This window comes from Drosophila mojavensis, unplaced genomic scaffold (genome assembly GCF_018153725.1).
Source record: "Drosophila mojavensis isolate 15081-1352.22 unplaced genomic scaffold, ASM1815372v1 contig_136, whole genome shotgun sequence".
Classification (NCBI taxonomy): domain Eukaryota; kingdom Metazoa; phylum Arthropoda; class Insecta; order Diptera; family Drosophilidae; genus Drosophila; species Drosophila mojavensis.
Window position 1 is genome coordinate 686,400 of NW_025318667.1, and position 16,110 is coordinate 702,509.

Below are 16,110 nucleotides of genomic sequence, written 5' to 3' on the forward strand. Positions count from 1 at the left end.
CCCTACGCAGAGCGAGCAACAGCCAGAGGGTCTGCTGCAATCGTGAGGGAGTATGTGACACGATGTGGAAGACCACCGCTTCGATTGGAATGCTTGGAACTGGGTTGGGAGTATGACCAACCTGTATATACCCTCACCAAATATATACTACTCTGACTCTGACTATGACTATGAAAGACTTCTCATTCGTTTTCTTTTTTTGCCAGACTTCCTTGCACTTTCTACTGCAGTCATTGAGTGAGTTAAGTCTGAAGCTTCTCTCCTCTTTCTCTACTCCCCTTGTAGAGCTGCTTTACTTGGGAGAGCATCTCACATAGAGCATTTGTTTTTCGGCTTTTGCCTGCGCCAAAAACTTTCTGCTTGTTATTTTTGGCTCCTTCTCGTTTCTTTTCGCTTCTTCTTCTTCTTCGGTTTTTATTTTGTTTTTCTGTTTTGTTATTTGCGTAATTTATTTATTTATTTTCTTTGTCCAAGTTCCATTGCTGTTGCTGTTGTTGCTGCTCAGCATTTGAGCGCATAATTCATAATTTGTGCCCGTTCGTCCTTTGTCCTTTGTCCTCGGTCCGTAGTCCTTTTGTGGAGCAACAGCAGCTCCTTCTATCAGCAGCGAGGCAATAAAAGTTTGTCGCTAGTTAACAAATCATTGGACAAGTGAATTGGGCAACTTACCAAAGAGAGAGAGAGAGAGAGAGGGAGAGAAAGAGAGAGGGAGCAAGGGATAGATAGAGAGAGAGAGAAGTAGCTTTTGATTCACTTTGAATTGATTTGTGTGTGCGCGCGTGAATGAATACGATTTCGATTTCGATTTCAATTCCGATTTTTATCGTGGCGTGCAATAAATATTCATGAATTCCATTCACTCATTCATCATGCTCATGTGAAAGCTTTCGCCACTCGAGGCAAACAAAAAAAAAACGAAACGAATCAATTATCGAGCCAAATTGAATCATTTGAGCCGTGGAAATTGATTGATCGAATATGTAATTCGAATTGGAATGCGAGTTCGAATCGAGACTAGGTGGGAACAGCAAAACCTTGTCCTTGATGTGGATGCATGTGAAAGTCTAATCGATAACGATATCTATCGATAGCGAATAGCCTAGTTATCGACATGTTTAGCCGCACAGCTGGACTGTCCATGTGCTGCACCGTTTGGCACGTTTCATGAGCTCCTCTTGCGCTGCTGCTTTCTGTGGAAATAGATTCGAATTGAAAGCAAATGGAAAAGACATAAAAATAATAAATTGCGGATTTAATTTAATTTCGCAAACAAAAGTAAAGCGCAGCATAATAAACGGCTTTTGATGAGCAGCGAGAAGCACTCAAACATAAGAGAGGCGGACGATAAGAGCGCAGCACAAAATCGCAGACCGCAACAGGCAGCAACAGGCAGCAGCAGCCGCAGGAGCAGGAGCAGGAGTAGAACGGCTGAACATTGAACGGACAACGTGGCGTATGCGGAACGTGATTGATGTCTGTTTGCTTATTTGAAGTGGGCAGTGGGCAAGCCACGCCCCCTGGCCTTATCACATGCAGCATTGAACAGGAGACAGCAGAGAATAGAGAGGGAGAGAGATACAAACCAGAGTTCATAGTGAATGTTGAGGCGAACTCATTGACTTGCGTGCCATACCAATGTATAGGGTATCTTTGAGTTGTAACTGCCAGGAATACCCTGAGGTGCTTTCTAATAAGTATGTATGGAATGATGTAAGGCAAGTGAATGAATTGCAGATATGAAAAACATCAAGATATAGATTGATCAAATAGAGGGTATCTTTGAGTCGTGCATACCTTCATACTAAGCATACACATACTCCTGGAGCATCTGGAATGCGTAGTTGGATAGAATGTGTAAGAGAGATGGCGTTTGACTAATTTACAGGGTATCTTTGAGATGTGAATCTTTTCAACTTTAACTTGAGCTTCTTACCTAACTGTTGTGTAAACACTTGACAAAAGTTTTAGAGTTGAAAGCGAGGTAAGCTTGTTAAGTAGTAGCAGCAAATTACAGGGTATCTTTAAGCTGTAGCCAATGAGTGGAACAGAGAGAAAGCTGCATTGGGCTTTAACCAGTGTGGCTGGTCTACATTATAGGGTATCTCTGAGTCAGGCTTGCATCGAGGTCTGCAGCTCGTCTAGTGGACAATTGAGGAAGCCATCAAAGGCAGGGCCGGCGTCAAGGACTGCTGGGCAACCTGTCTGTGTGGCTGAATGGCATGAATCATAAACATTTCCATTTCCAACTCGAACAAGCAAATAGAATGAAGAGGAAGAAGGAAACGAGGTAACAGATGGTGGCAGCAGAGAAGGAGGAGGAGGAGGAGGAAAACAAAGCAAGGCAAATGCTCGTGAGGACGAAAATTAACAGCGCGTCAAATCAAGGCGGAGATTTTTATACCGAACAATTTTTATGCGCCTTTTATGATGGATTTTTATTGCAGACGCTTATGCTGATGCGCCCCCTCTCACTCGCCCGCCCTCCACCCATTACAAGATGAAATTGTTGTTTGCATGCCGCGCGAGTCATAAAAGAGCCGAACAGCTAGCAACAAATTTGGGATTAATACTGAAATTTCTCATTTTTTCTCCGCAGTTTTTCTCCCGTTAACCTAATGCCATAAAAGCGGCTTTGGAAAACGATTCGGCACACACCTTTCGCCTAGAATCGCGATTCCAAATTAAACAAAGTCAAGCGTGAAAGAAGGCTCCAAGTCGCGGAAAATCATTTCACGCTCGATACCTGAATTGAATTTTTAAGGTGCAGCAATTTATCTCCACGGCGACTGAGAGATCTTGAGAGTTGTGGCAGAGAAAAGCTAGCCAGTACAGACACAGTTGCAGCTACGAATACAGATGTGCATTCAGGTAGAAATATCTATATAAAAATATAGATGTGTATATGAATATGTTATGAATACTGCTCTCTTCAAGTTCCTGCTGACAAGAGCATATAGGGAGATTTAAGGATATGAAGATATGATATGATATGTGAAGGCACCAAGATATGCTGATATCAAGATATGAATAGTGGCCTCTAATTCTCTCCTCAAGTTCCTGCTGCCAAAAGCAGAAAATATATAGGGAGATGTAAAGATATAATGATATGAAAGATATGATCTGATATGCGAAGGCACCAAGAGCTAAGTGGCCCTCACTTTCCTCTTCTATCTCCGTCTATAAGGTGAGCTTCAATGTGTTTCGGAGTGCAACTCTCTTAAGTATCAGTATAGTCTACTCCCATATATAGCTTATTCCCATAGATAGCTTCTCTTCTCTGCGATACTCACTCATGATCCCGATTGTGTTTGTAGGAGTCGCGATAGCGCGAGTGCAGATTGTGGCGGCTGTCGCTGCTCTCGTTGGTGCGATGATTGCGCGTGAGTGCGGCGGGCAGGAGAAGAGCCATTTCTGGAAGAGAGAAGAGGAAGATAGTTATGAACAGTTAGGTAGAAGAGTCTGTAATATCAAGCACAAGTCAGTAAGGAATAATATGGATTGGCTTAGAATTAGTTCTTGGTAAATCATTATTGATGAAGAGGAAGTCAAAACCGTTATACTAGCCCACTCAGTACAGTAGTTAAGATTTAGGGGTAAATAGAGTCATAGAAAATAAAGAAAATGAAAATATGAAGTAGAGCTCAGAACGTGAAATCAAATTGTAGACGCGAAGGCGGGCGCGGCTCGAGGCGTGGCTGCAGCCGGAAGAGCTGGTTGTAACAGCAGCGAATGTATACGAGTGTGTGTGTGTGCTCTGCTGTGTGTCTGTGTGGGTGTGTGTGTGTGTGTGCGGAAGTGCGTGCCTGTATGCCTGGCGGTTATGCCACACGAATCGCATTTGCTTTGACTGGCTTCGCATGATGTTTGCATTGCTGAGAGCGAAATCAAAACATGCCATTAGACGAGCAACCGAAAAAAAGAAAACAGCAAAGGAAAAAGGAAAAGGAAAAGGGAAAGAGGAATGAGGCACGAGGAGCGAGGAAACAGCTAAGGAGGTGTGGCAGCCACAGCTGACAAGGACAACACAAGCGTGCTAGCAATTGCAAACAACAAAACAACCTTTGCCTTTTCCCTCCTCCCCTCTCCCCTCTCCCTTTCCCTTTTCCTTTCCCAATTCCAATGCTCAACGTGGGGCCCCCCATTGCGACTCAATATGCGACGCCCTCTTCCCCAATTCCGACTTTTGACTAGCAGAACTCGCATTGACAGACCGCCACGAGCCACATACTACTGTCACTGACACCCGCCTGGGGGAGGGGAGGGGGAGGTAGCGGAGGTAGTCGGAGCAGCGGGAGACATTCACCTGCGAAATGTAGACGGGGACATTGCTTTACTTGCAGCACGTGCCACAGCCACGCACAGCCACGTGACTCGTGAAAAGGTGTCTGCCAAAGCAGTAAAGAGAGAGGGGGAGGGGGGCGGGGGAGGTATGGCAGTGAGCAGCATCATCAGCCTTGGCCTGGTCTGCATGCATTGACTCCTCGCATGGACAGACCTGAATTGACAGGGTCCAGCTGCCTGGCTTTGAGTCAGTTGCAGCCTCGTGCCACGCCCCCTGCTTATGAGCGGGCGAGGTGCAAGGAGAGAGAGCTTATTAGGAGCAGGGAAAGTAAACAACAATGGGAGCACTCTTTGACTTGGCATCAGGTCTTAGGAATCTCTTTGACAGATGTGAAACGCAGTCAAGGCGCGCTACGGTATCAGATGTGGAGTTATGACTATAAGTCTATACCCTGTAAAGATTTCAAGTGGGTAACTTGAATGACGAACGTGAGAAAGGCGGGAGGAGAGTGGGAGAATGAGAAAGGGGATGACGATACAGAAGAAACGAGAGAGTAAGATTTATAACATGAAAACGATAAAGAGACGGGAAGAAGAGAGATAGAACGATCCAGACAGAGAGAGAGAGAGAGAGAGAGAGAGAGAGAGAGAGGAGAGAGAGACAGTGTGAACCCAACTGCAAAGACAGCTAAACATTATGTTGCAATAAAGTCAAGGTCATTAACAGACTTTGACCTCTGCGTTGCTGCAGGGCGTGTGAGAGAGAGATAGCATGAGTCTAGAGTAGAGCTAGATGAAGGCAAATTTAAAGGACTTGCACGTGCCACAGCAAATGGAATGTCAAGTCGACAAACGGCTGATGGTTCAAGCTTAAACTGTGCTTTATCAGTTAATGTGCGAATGTTAGAGGGAGAGAGAGTGGGAGGAAGAGAGAGAGAGAGAGAGAGAGAGCGGGTGTGCTAGCTTGCACATATGTATGTATTGCATAATTTTTGGTCGTCAGCAGGAGCACACACAACTTATGCAAATTTAACAAGTCAAGTGCCACACACATGCACACACACACACACACATACACACGCACACACACTCGCACGCATACATTTGCATAATCAAATGGCATATTGTTGTGCCTCGGTTTGGCTGGTTTTCGGCTACGTTTTTCATCTTGGACGATTACCTACTTGGCCAAGCACAACACACACACTTGCACAAGCACACACACACACACACACACACATCCGAATACACACACATACATGCAAGTTAATTGGAATTTAGCACATGGCCCGTAATTCACAGCCCTAAGTGAATGAGTATTCAACGTATGTATGTGCAGGTGTGTGAGTGTGTGCGTGTGTGTAGGTGTGCGTGTGTGTGTGTGTAAGCGAATGGATGTCTGCAAGTGTACAGCAATTATTTTTATAACGTTAATGAGCACTGCGCATTATTGTGGCCTGCCAATGGCGGCGACAACGAGAAACCCTGAAGAAGGCCGACGATGGCAGCGACGACAGTCGGCGACAAAAGTGAGCGCACACATATTAGCTGCACTGTGAGAAAACTCTGGTTACGTACTTAAGGCGAAAGTGAAGCAGTTGAATATGGGGAACTGCTTGCTGGCTTGATTGATTATTTAATGACTGACTGGATTGCCTGAGTAACATATGCATAAGGATGATTGAGCGATTGATTGATTGACTGACTGACGAGTGATTGATTAATTTGAATAAGTTTAGCCAATGCATCAAAACAGATTGACTGCCTAGTCGACTGATTGATAGACTGATAATTTAACGGTTAAGTGATTGAACGATGTAACGACTCCACTTGATTGAGAACCGCAAGCACAACTAACTCCAGAGCCACACAGCAGAAGCAGAAGCAGAAGCAGGAGGAGGAGGAGGAGGAGTGCAGAGCAGAGGAGTGGAGAGGTGAGACGCAGAGGGGCTGTAGAAACACGGGGCACGTTCGTGGTTGATTACCTGCACTGACTGATTGAATGCTCATTATAAATGTCTGATGGAATTCGCTCCAATTTTGATTGAATGATTGACTACTATGGATCTGATTGGTAGTGTGATGATTGATTGGTGACGATTGACGTTTGATGGACTCAGAGATTGAAAGTTGACGCTAAGAAGCAATTCGGATTGATTGGAGCATTTGCCCAGTAAGAAAATGTTGTAGTCAAACGTCGTAATACTCACGTGGATCAAGCAAAGATATTGTATATAAATAGATAAAGATTTGCCAAAGTTGTCCAAGTTGGGGTAAAAATGAGACTAGCTCGATGTTTTCGCTCAGTGCAGCTAACTAAATTCACAACATTTTTCCACCTGCAAATGGCGCTGGGCATTGTACATGGCGGGCCGTAGGTGTGAGTGTGTGTGATTGTGGGTGGGCGAAGGGGCGTGTTTGTTTACCTTAATTATTACACACATGCCAAAAAAAGAGTGAGCCAGAGACAGAGGTAGACAGAGACGGCGAGAGCGAGAGACACGCCTGGTTGTTAGCAATTAACTTGGCATTACACAAATTTTTAATAGCATACTTAATGACGCGAACGAGCGCGCGCGCACGCCTCTCTCTGCGCTTCTCATGCGGCTGCTTGGCTCGAGTCTCGAGCAAATTTAATTTGCGCCCTACCCAATTATCTAACACAAATTGCACGTATTTAATGTCAGTTGTTTGATGTCGCAGTCGCTGTTGCTCTTTCTACTGCTGCTGCTGCTGCTGTTGCTGTCAGGTGTTGCTGCAACAGTATCTGCAACAGTTGAGCAGTCGAGCGCTCTGCGTGCAGCTTCCTTTTGCTCTCCCTCTTGCCTTAATTTGCTTTGCTTCATTTGTTGCGCTGTTCGTCTTTGTGTATACCCTATAATAGTTGCATGGGCTAATTGTTGATGGGCTAAAGTGTAATTATGTACCATATCAATATCAGTATCTAGATAAGAGTCAAGTTAGTCCGTCTGCTGTGCTTTCTCTCTCTCTCTCTCCCTCTCTCTCTCTCTTTCTATACTACTCGATGCTTAGGGTATTTTGTAGTCAGAAACACTCAACTGCATCTTTACATCCTCACTTTGCAAGCGGTTTTGATTTAGATTTAAGTTGCGCTTTGATACCAACTCTGTCGTCTCTCTCTCTCTCTCTCTCTCTCTCTCTTTCTCTGTCCCCTTGCCTCTCCTCTGCCCTGTCCAGCTCTAATCGACATTTTAATGCTCTGTAATTGCCCGACTAAAGCGCAAAGCCAAAGCAAAAGCTCCACTGTGTCTGACAGCAATTTGCAAGATAAACAAATCACACATACGCACACACACACACACACTCACACACACGCTCGCACACACTCACACTGCTTAATACTATAAACAGCTTTAAAGCATTTAATTCGCATCTGCTTCTCTCTGTGCGCCTGTAAATGTCAATTAGCTCTTAAATAATTGCTTCAGCTGCTGTCAATGTGCGAAAAGGGGCGGAGAGAGAGGAGGGCGTGTAGCCTACTTTGCAGCTGAAGGCTCTCAGAGCTACTAGCTGCAGACAGTACGCAAGTTGGCTTGCCACATCTGAGTTCTCAATGGTGAGCGCGAAAATGAAGCATCCATTGGGCTGATCCAAAGTGATTCAGCTGAAGCAACTTGTTGAATCGCTCTCTAATTATGGGAGAACATCGATTGCATTTGATCTTGCTGCATATATACCATAATATGCTAGAGGGAGAGGGAGATGGAGATGATGAACTCAGCTTAAAAGTTTCTCTGAAAGTAACTAATCATTAATCAACTTAAAGCTCTTGGACTAAGAGCTTTCATGTGCCTTGCAAGCTCTTAGCTGTTGCTTAATTGAATTTGATAGTTTTAATGGAACTTGCTTTATCCAGCACTAAACAACCGTTAATTACGAATTCCTCACTCACTTTCTCTCTCTCTCTCTCTCTCTCTCTCACTCTCTATTGATGGTTGTGACATGTGACGTCTGGTGTGTTTGTGTGTGTGTGTGTGTGGATCATTTCTGCATACAGAGCTTAACAATTTTTTCTAATGGCTGCAATCAAAGTTTTAATTAAACGCTTAAAGAGCGAGCGGACGAGCGTCAACAAGAACCGCAAGCACAACTAACTCCAGAGCCACACAGCAGAAGCAGAAGCAGGAGGAGGAGGAGGAGGAGTGCAGAGCAGAGGAGTGGAGAGGGGAGACGAAGAGGGGCTGTAGAAAGACGGGGCACGTTCGTGGTTAATGGAGCACAGGCGACCCAAAACATAAACAAAAAACTTCTGCTGCGATTTTTAATAGTTTTTTTGTTTTCGGCTACTTTTTTTATGCTTGCCGCAACTTCTTCTGCTTTGTTTTTCTTTTTTGCACTCGTTCACGTAAAGAGCAAAATGGCAAAGTGAGTATATTGGTTTTCTCGCTTGTGCAGAAGAGTCTTCATTCCGTCATTCCATCCAGTCTCTGTGCTGAGCACTTTTCCTCTATCTCCATGCACCTGCTTCTGTTTTTCCCGCCATCTCTATCCCTATTCATCTTTTTCCGTCTCTATCAACCGTAGCTATCTTTCTCAATCTATCTTTGTCCGTCTCTTTCATTTTCTTTGCGCCTCTATCAGTCGTCATCTGTCTTCATTCGTATTCATCCTTGTCTATGCCTCTCAATCCATCTCTATCTGTCTCTATTCGCTTCTATCTACCTCTATCTGCCTTCGTTCGTCACTTCGTTTCACCATCAATTTCACATATTTCAAATCTACGTCCATAGGGGCGTGTCAGGCTATACAAAGACTAGGAAGTTCTCTCTCATTCTCACTTTCTCTCTCTATACATCTGTATGTACCTTACACTTATGTGGATCTATCTATTCACTTGCTTGTGTACCTTGAGCGAGTATTGTGCAGTCGCTTAGGACCCACTATAGCTCGACTGCTGCTGAATGGGGGCGTGGTCGTGTGTGGGTGTTTGTGTATGTGTGCCGTCGGCGACACTTAGCCAAATATAATATGGCTTTTATGTCAGCCACTTGCACAAAATTGCTTTGCCAGGCCAAAGGGCAGGGGCTGGGGTACGAACGGGGGGGAGGAGAGTGGCGAGAGGCAAGAAGCAGAGGCCAGAGACAGAGAGCGAGAGAGAGAGAGAGGAATGTTAGTTCTCTGGCCAGAGATTGGAGCCCAGAACCTACATCCACATTCGTCTTCTTCCTAGGACACTGCTCGCTTTTTACGTGGCCAACTCTAAAAGAAGTCAACGATTGCCGAGTGCTCGGCTACAAAATACCCTTGAAGCGATAAGTGAGTCAGAAGTTTTGCATGTGATTTCCTAGCTTAAGGCAGAAATATTACAGCAGTGTGAGTAAGTAAAGCCGGCTTTAGAGTATATGCCAAGTCTAATATACCCTGCCTACCAATGGGTATGTGTGAGTACAGGGTATTCCAAAGAAAGAGCGAACAAAGTAGAGTGAGAAAAAAAACTTTCAGCTACAAGCGAAAGCTGACAGATGCATCTGCAGCAAAGATGCCTCCCACCTCTCTCTTTCTATCTCTCTCTCTCTCTCTGTCACACTCTCTTCTGCCAGAGCAGAAGTGCATCAGCGTCTGTGTGGATTCGTGTAAACCATCCAGCCACCCGTCAAGTGACTTAGTTTGCTTCACATTCTGCTTGGGCGTTTAGATGAAAAAGCTTTTTGCATTGCACAGCTCTGTCAATGCAGCCGTCCAACCATCCAAAGGGTTGACTTTGAAATACCCTGTAGATTGCATGTGAAGATTGACTCAGGTGAGACTAGGATTTGTGAGTCATTCCATCAAAAACAAAAAAAGAGGAGTATACAGACATATACTGTGGGTGAAGAAGAGGAGAATGGATGAGAAAGAGAGATGGGTCAGAGAGAGAAAGATAGAGAGAGAGAGAGAGAGAGAGAGATGAGGATAAGAAGATAAAGAAATGTAGAGCGGGATTGAAAGAGAGAGATAGAAAGATGGATTTCTTGGAGTCACAAAGGAGGCACAGAAGACGTGGGATATACTTAGCGTTAAGCTCTTCAAAAGAGTTTCAAACTCCCAGTTGGACTACCCAACCTAAGGCCAAGTACGTGGTATTACAATGGGTGTAAAATATTTACGCTGCATTTTCTGGGGCGCTAACAATACGAGCCAAGTGCTTGCTAAGTGGATCAACATATCAACATTCTTAACAAATATGCAAAATGGAATATGAAATAAGCGAGAGAGAGAGAGAGGAAGAGAGAGAGAAAGGGAAAGCTCCCTCTGAGCTGAAAGGCTGTTGAATATGAGTGGATTCATGTAGAAGTGAAAAACTGGAATTAATTAAGTCAAACAATGCCTGAAAAGGCAGCAGAAATGAATTGAAAATTCACATTTGATTTGCTGCTGCATTCTAAATATCTCAATTTATCAATATTCTTTGCACATATCAGTTAGATTTTAATTGTAATATATTGAAAGGGCCTGCAAATCGAGGGCTGGCCATCGACTATTTTAATTAACGCGCCACAACACAGATGCAGGCCCGGATCGAGATAAAGGGGTAACCCAGTTGCCGTAGCTATTGTTGTAGCCGTGAATGCACGACAGCTCACCTGACAGGTGCAAGGGAAACACGATAAAGGAAGCGATGTCAGGCCGGGATATTTTTTATTAAATTTGCATTTCATTAAAATAGTTACAGATACAGATACAGATACAGATACAGATACAGATACAGATACAGATACAGATACAGATACAGATACAGATACAGATACAGATACAGATACAGATACAGATACAGATACAGATACAGATACAGATACAGATACAGATACAGATACAGATACAGATACAGATACAGATACAGATACAGATACAGTTACAGATACAGATACAGATACAGATACAGATACAACAGATACAGATACAGATACAGATACAGATACAGATACAGATACAGATACAGATACAGATACAGATACAGATACAGATACAGATACAGATACAGATACAGATACAGATACAGATACAGATACAGATACAGATACAGATACAGATACAGATACAGATACAGATACAGATACAGATACAGATACAGATACAGATACAGATACAGATACAGATACAGATACAGATACAGATACAGATACAGATACAGATACAGATACAGATACAGATACAGATACAGATACAGATACAGATACAGATACAGATACAGATACAGATACAGATACAGATACAGATACAGATACAGATACAGATACAGATACAGATACAGATACAGATACAGATACAGATACAGATACAGATACAGATACAGATACAGATACAGATACAGATACAGATACAGATACAGATACAGATACAGATACAGATACAGATACAGATACAGATACAGATACAGATACAGATACAGATACAGATACAGATACAGATACAGATACAGATACAGATACATTTGGACTTACCTCTCAGTATCTTCTTATCCCGATGTCCGTGACAGCGATAGCCTTGGCAGGCTCGCTTCTGGAGCAGGGAGGGGCAGTGCTTGCCTCCGTTTTGGGCTGCTTGGAGGACTTGGCGGGTGCGCGTCATCATGCCAGCGCCGCAGCTCTTGTCGCACTCGCTCCACGCCCCCCAGTCGCCCACCTGGCAGTCGAGCACTGAAAGGAGAGCAGAGCAGAGGTTTAAGTCTATGAAGACATCAAGCTCAAAAGCAATGCAAATGCAAGTACAGTGAAGCCTAGCTAAAGCAGTTCGTTTATGCGAATAGATTGAAGTGCATTAGCTTGCTATTCAGCTGCTGATGCAGTCTAGTTTACCTAGTTCAGGCAGGCAGGCTTCACTGTACCTGCTTCAGTTTGCTTCTCGTTTCTTGTCTTTCATTAAATATTCTTTTATTTATCTTTCCACAGCAATTGCTTTGAGGGAGTCGAATGTTTCATGATTAGAATTTCAGCAGCTTTTACGAATTTCTAATTCCGTGCTTTATCATTGCCTTTATCGGCTTAGCCAACACTGGAGAGTGCCACCTAGCCACCTAGTTGCATGTGGAATGTGTGGAAACAAAGAAAACATTTGTCATGCACTGCCGACTGCCGTGCTATTCACAGCGAGCCCACTGAGCAAATGTGGGACAAAGGATTTTTGGACGAAATACCTCGGGGCGGACTTTTGTTGCAGCTCGAACTGCAGCTGCAGCAGCTGCTGCTGTAGCTAAATACTAATGCTAAATGCAACGAGTGACGTTTCAAGTTTCTTAATTAAAAATTGTGCAGCTCCGGCAAAATTAATTAAAATCCATTTGCCTTGATTGCGTCGCCGCTGGCTATGGCCGGGCGAGCATTTCCAGTTTGGCCCTTAAAGGGCGCTAATGAAGCCACAAAGAGAGAGAGGGAGAGCGAGTGAGAGAGAGAGGGAGGGAGAGAGGGAGTGAGAGAAAGCGAGCTCCAATATGAATTGAAATATGCTACGGCCAGCCATCACGCTCCCTTACTTTGCCCTCTATCTCTCTCTCTCTCTCTCCCTCTCTCTCTGTTTCTCTCTTTCAGGCTGTTGTATATTCCAGCAGCTATTGCATTTGTTCAGTCAGAAATGGCAAAAAACTGTCTTTAAAATCGATTTTAACGGTATTTATCGATGCCATTTCCAAAGTTTCTCTCTGTTTCTGTACCCTGCATATATGGAAATTGCCAAATTGAGGGGCGTATTGGTTGCTTCTTCCATTGATATAATCTCTGCTTTTCCTTTTTTTTCGATTTTCAGGCATTTATTTGACAATTGTATTGGATACTTTTTCTGTAGACTTGCCTGAAAATAGGTCAAGATCTTCATGTTGTATGTATCTTATAAATAGACACAGATGTGAAATTTGTTTCACTTTACTTCTTCAATAGTTTTTCAGTAAACTTCGAGATCTTTGTAAGCACATTTAGCTTATGAGATGTGCGTAGACTTTTCCACGAATAAAGATAAATGGGTGTGGGGTATCTGCCCGTCGTGCACACCCCAGCTAGTGCAGTTTTACTTTGCTCTTGGCTCGGTCCGTGTATTAGGTTTAAAGGGCCTTTGCCCGTAATTTTGCACACCACACCACAAAAGCCAATTTATATTTTTCATTTTCATTTTCATTTCGCTGGGTTTTTCCAACAAGTTTTTCTTTTTCTCCGCCTTTGCTGAGCATTTTAGCCATTGGCTTGCTCGGCGCTCAGCGCTCGGCGCTTGGTGTGGCCGCGCCAAATTAGTAAAAACGAGCAAAATGAGGCCAAAACAAAGCGCCGGGATAATAGAACTAAGTGCAAGGAGCTGTCGCAGCAGGCGGCAGGGGGACGCACGCAAAGGAGGAGGCGAGCGAAGCGGAGCAGGAGGCGGGGAGGTAGAGGGCGTAAAACTAAAGTAGTTAAAATTATGATTGCATTGGCTGCCGGCAAAGTGTTTAGCATATTGTGTGCAGCAGCAGCAGCAGCAGGAGCAGCAGGAGCAGCAGCAGGAGCAGCAGCGGCAACAGCGGCAGTCATGAATGCGAATGAGAAGCGCATAGGGAGGCAGCAGAGAGTGGAGCCAGGAGCACAAAGCAAACTTTTGCCTCTGATCCGGCTTGTTGTGGCAATAAACGGCATAAAATGCTGCTTAGCAATCATGCCACTTGATTGCGGGGCCGAGGGTAGAGGGCGTGGCTTATCCTTAATGCTCACACTTCCTTGAGAGTTGTCAACCCGTTGGCTAGTTGGCCATTTGGCCAGTTGGCCATTTGGCATTTGGTTGTGCTTTTAGCGACAATCAAGTCGCCGTCTGCCCGCAGCTGCTGCAGCTCCAGTTGCAAGTGCAGCAGCTGCAGCTACTGTTGATTATGGCAGCTGCTCGCGCTGCCTGCTGATAACGATGACAATTATAGCAATGATGATGGCGATGATAATGACTATTACTATCATTACGATAATTATGCGACTGACTTGGTTTAATCTCCGAGAGTGGAGTCCCAAATTCCTGGTGCACTTGATAACAGCTGTGCGCTGTTGCCACACTTCACACTCAGCTGAAGTAGGAAGCAGCGTTGCCGCATTTCATTCGCTTGCTAAGTCAATATGGGCAGCTGCGAGTTAGGGAAATACTTCAATGAGACATAACTCCAATCCATTTAAATTTCCAACTATTCCTATTCTATTTTCCAGTACTCCATTCGATTGGTGCTTCCCTTTCCTTTTCCTATGTTTCATTCTCAGCCTTTCTTTGCAAATCTCACTTTCTATTTGAAGTTGCCAATTTCAATTCGCATTTCCGCTTTCCAATTCGAGCTCCCATTTCCAATCCCTTCCGCAAGTTCCATTATGTATCACCATTTCAATACTTTCTTTTCCAGCTTCCACTTCCCACCTTGAATTTTTAACTTTCACTTTTTTTCTACTTCCCAAGAATGAACTTTAATGCATGCCTCGCCTTAAAGTTCCTCTTTCTATTTCCACTAATATATGTAATTTCTACCTCCAATGGACTCTTCCAAATCCTACTTAAATTCCTCACATCCATCAGCCACTGGCAATTCTGATTTGCTAGTTCCATTCCTCACTCCCAGTCCAGAGTCCAGCTGCTGCATTTCATTCCTCCCTTGCACTCCACTTTGGTAATTCCACTTCCAATTTCCAAGTGCAACATTCCAGGCGCCAGTGGCACATCCCATTAGACACTTCTTTTGCATGTTGCATGTGGGCCTTGCTCAATGCGTCACATGTAAATGTCATTGTCTCTAAGCCTGTAAATTGCGCAGCTATTGCTGGGATCAGAATGCCGCATGCAATTACACAATGGCTCAGCCGACTGCATGGGGGGAGCGAAGGACGTTTCCTTGACTGCTGCTGCTGCTGCTGGTGTTGTTGGTGCTGAAGTTGCATTTCCTTGGGGCACACACACACGAGTTGCCACAACATAACTCAATGTCCATAGAGAAGGGCGCAGGAGAAAGCCAGCAGCAACAGCAACAGCAACAGCAACAGCAGCAGCAGGAGAAGGGCTAACAGCAACAGCAAGAGCAGCAGCAGCAGCAGCAGCAGTTGCTGACGCGTTTGCCTCGACACGAGGTTGCGAGAAATAAACACAGCTTGGTTATTTGTGGCCAGCGATGTGAAGCAAATGCCCCTAAAATGTTGCAGCTGTTGTTGTTGTTGCTGATTCCCAAAGAAAAAAGGGAAAACAAAACAAGCAAAGATCCTTTGCACAATCTAGTTTCCCTGTTGCCCGCTTTGGTCAGTTGCGTTTGACACTCGTCCTTTAAACCGACGAGCTCTCTCTCTACCTCTCTCTTTCACTCACTCTCTCTCTCACACTCACTCTCTCTCTCTCTTTCGCGTGTTTGTCTAGCCAAGTCAAACAATTGCTTTTGACAAACTCAAGTGCGGCAGATAAACAGATAAAAAGTCGCATCGCCCTTTTGTTTTCCACTTGGTCAATGTAAAGGAAAACACAAAAAACTCTCGTGAACTGCGGCAACAGCGCAGATCAGAAAGAGACGCGGACTTTTGGCCGTCAAGCACTGCATTGCTGCCACACTTCAGTCAAGTGTTTTTCATGCTGCAGCGCAGCCAGCGGACCTCGTCTGAGGCTGAAGGTAAGAGCAAGGCAAACTTGCCGCGAAGTGCGGCAACAGCGCTTCTGATTGTGATGAAAATGTATCTGTTGTCAGTCTTTCAGGTATTCTGTTATTATTCGAGTTGCGGTGTTGCCAAATTTCATGTTTGAATGAAATTTAAGTAAAACATCCGTTCAACAGCGAATGAGAGGAAGAGAGAGGAGGAGATGAAGGAAGACACAGGGAGAAAAAGAGAGATATATAGAGAGGGGAATGAAAGAGACAGAGAGAGA

At 44.4% G+C, this 16,110-nt stretch overlaps 1 protein-coding gene across 3 annotated transcripts in view; it reads right to left on the minus strand.

The window, feature by feature from the left end:
• The window catches only part of LOC6585699, a 119,783-nt gene that overhangs the window by 9,117 nt on the left and 94,556 nt on the right, over window positions 1–16,110 (minus strand). For all 3 annotated transcript variants that reach the window (XM_002011291.4, XM_032732784.2, XM_044009314.1), the window contains exons 3-4: window positions 11,724–11,918; window positions 3,291–3,411 (exon numbers count right to left, since the gene is read on the minus strand). In XM_002011291.4, the coding sequence (XP_002011327.2) occupies window positions 3,291–3,411; window positions 11,724–11,918 (316 nt within the window). The remainder of the gene's footprint in view (window positions 1–3,290; window positions 3,412–11,723; window positions 11,919–16,110) is intronic.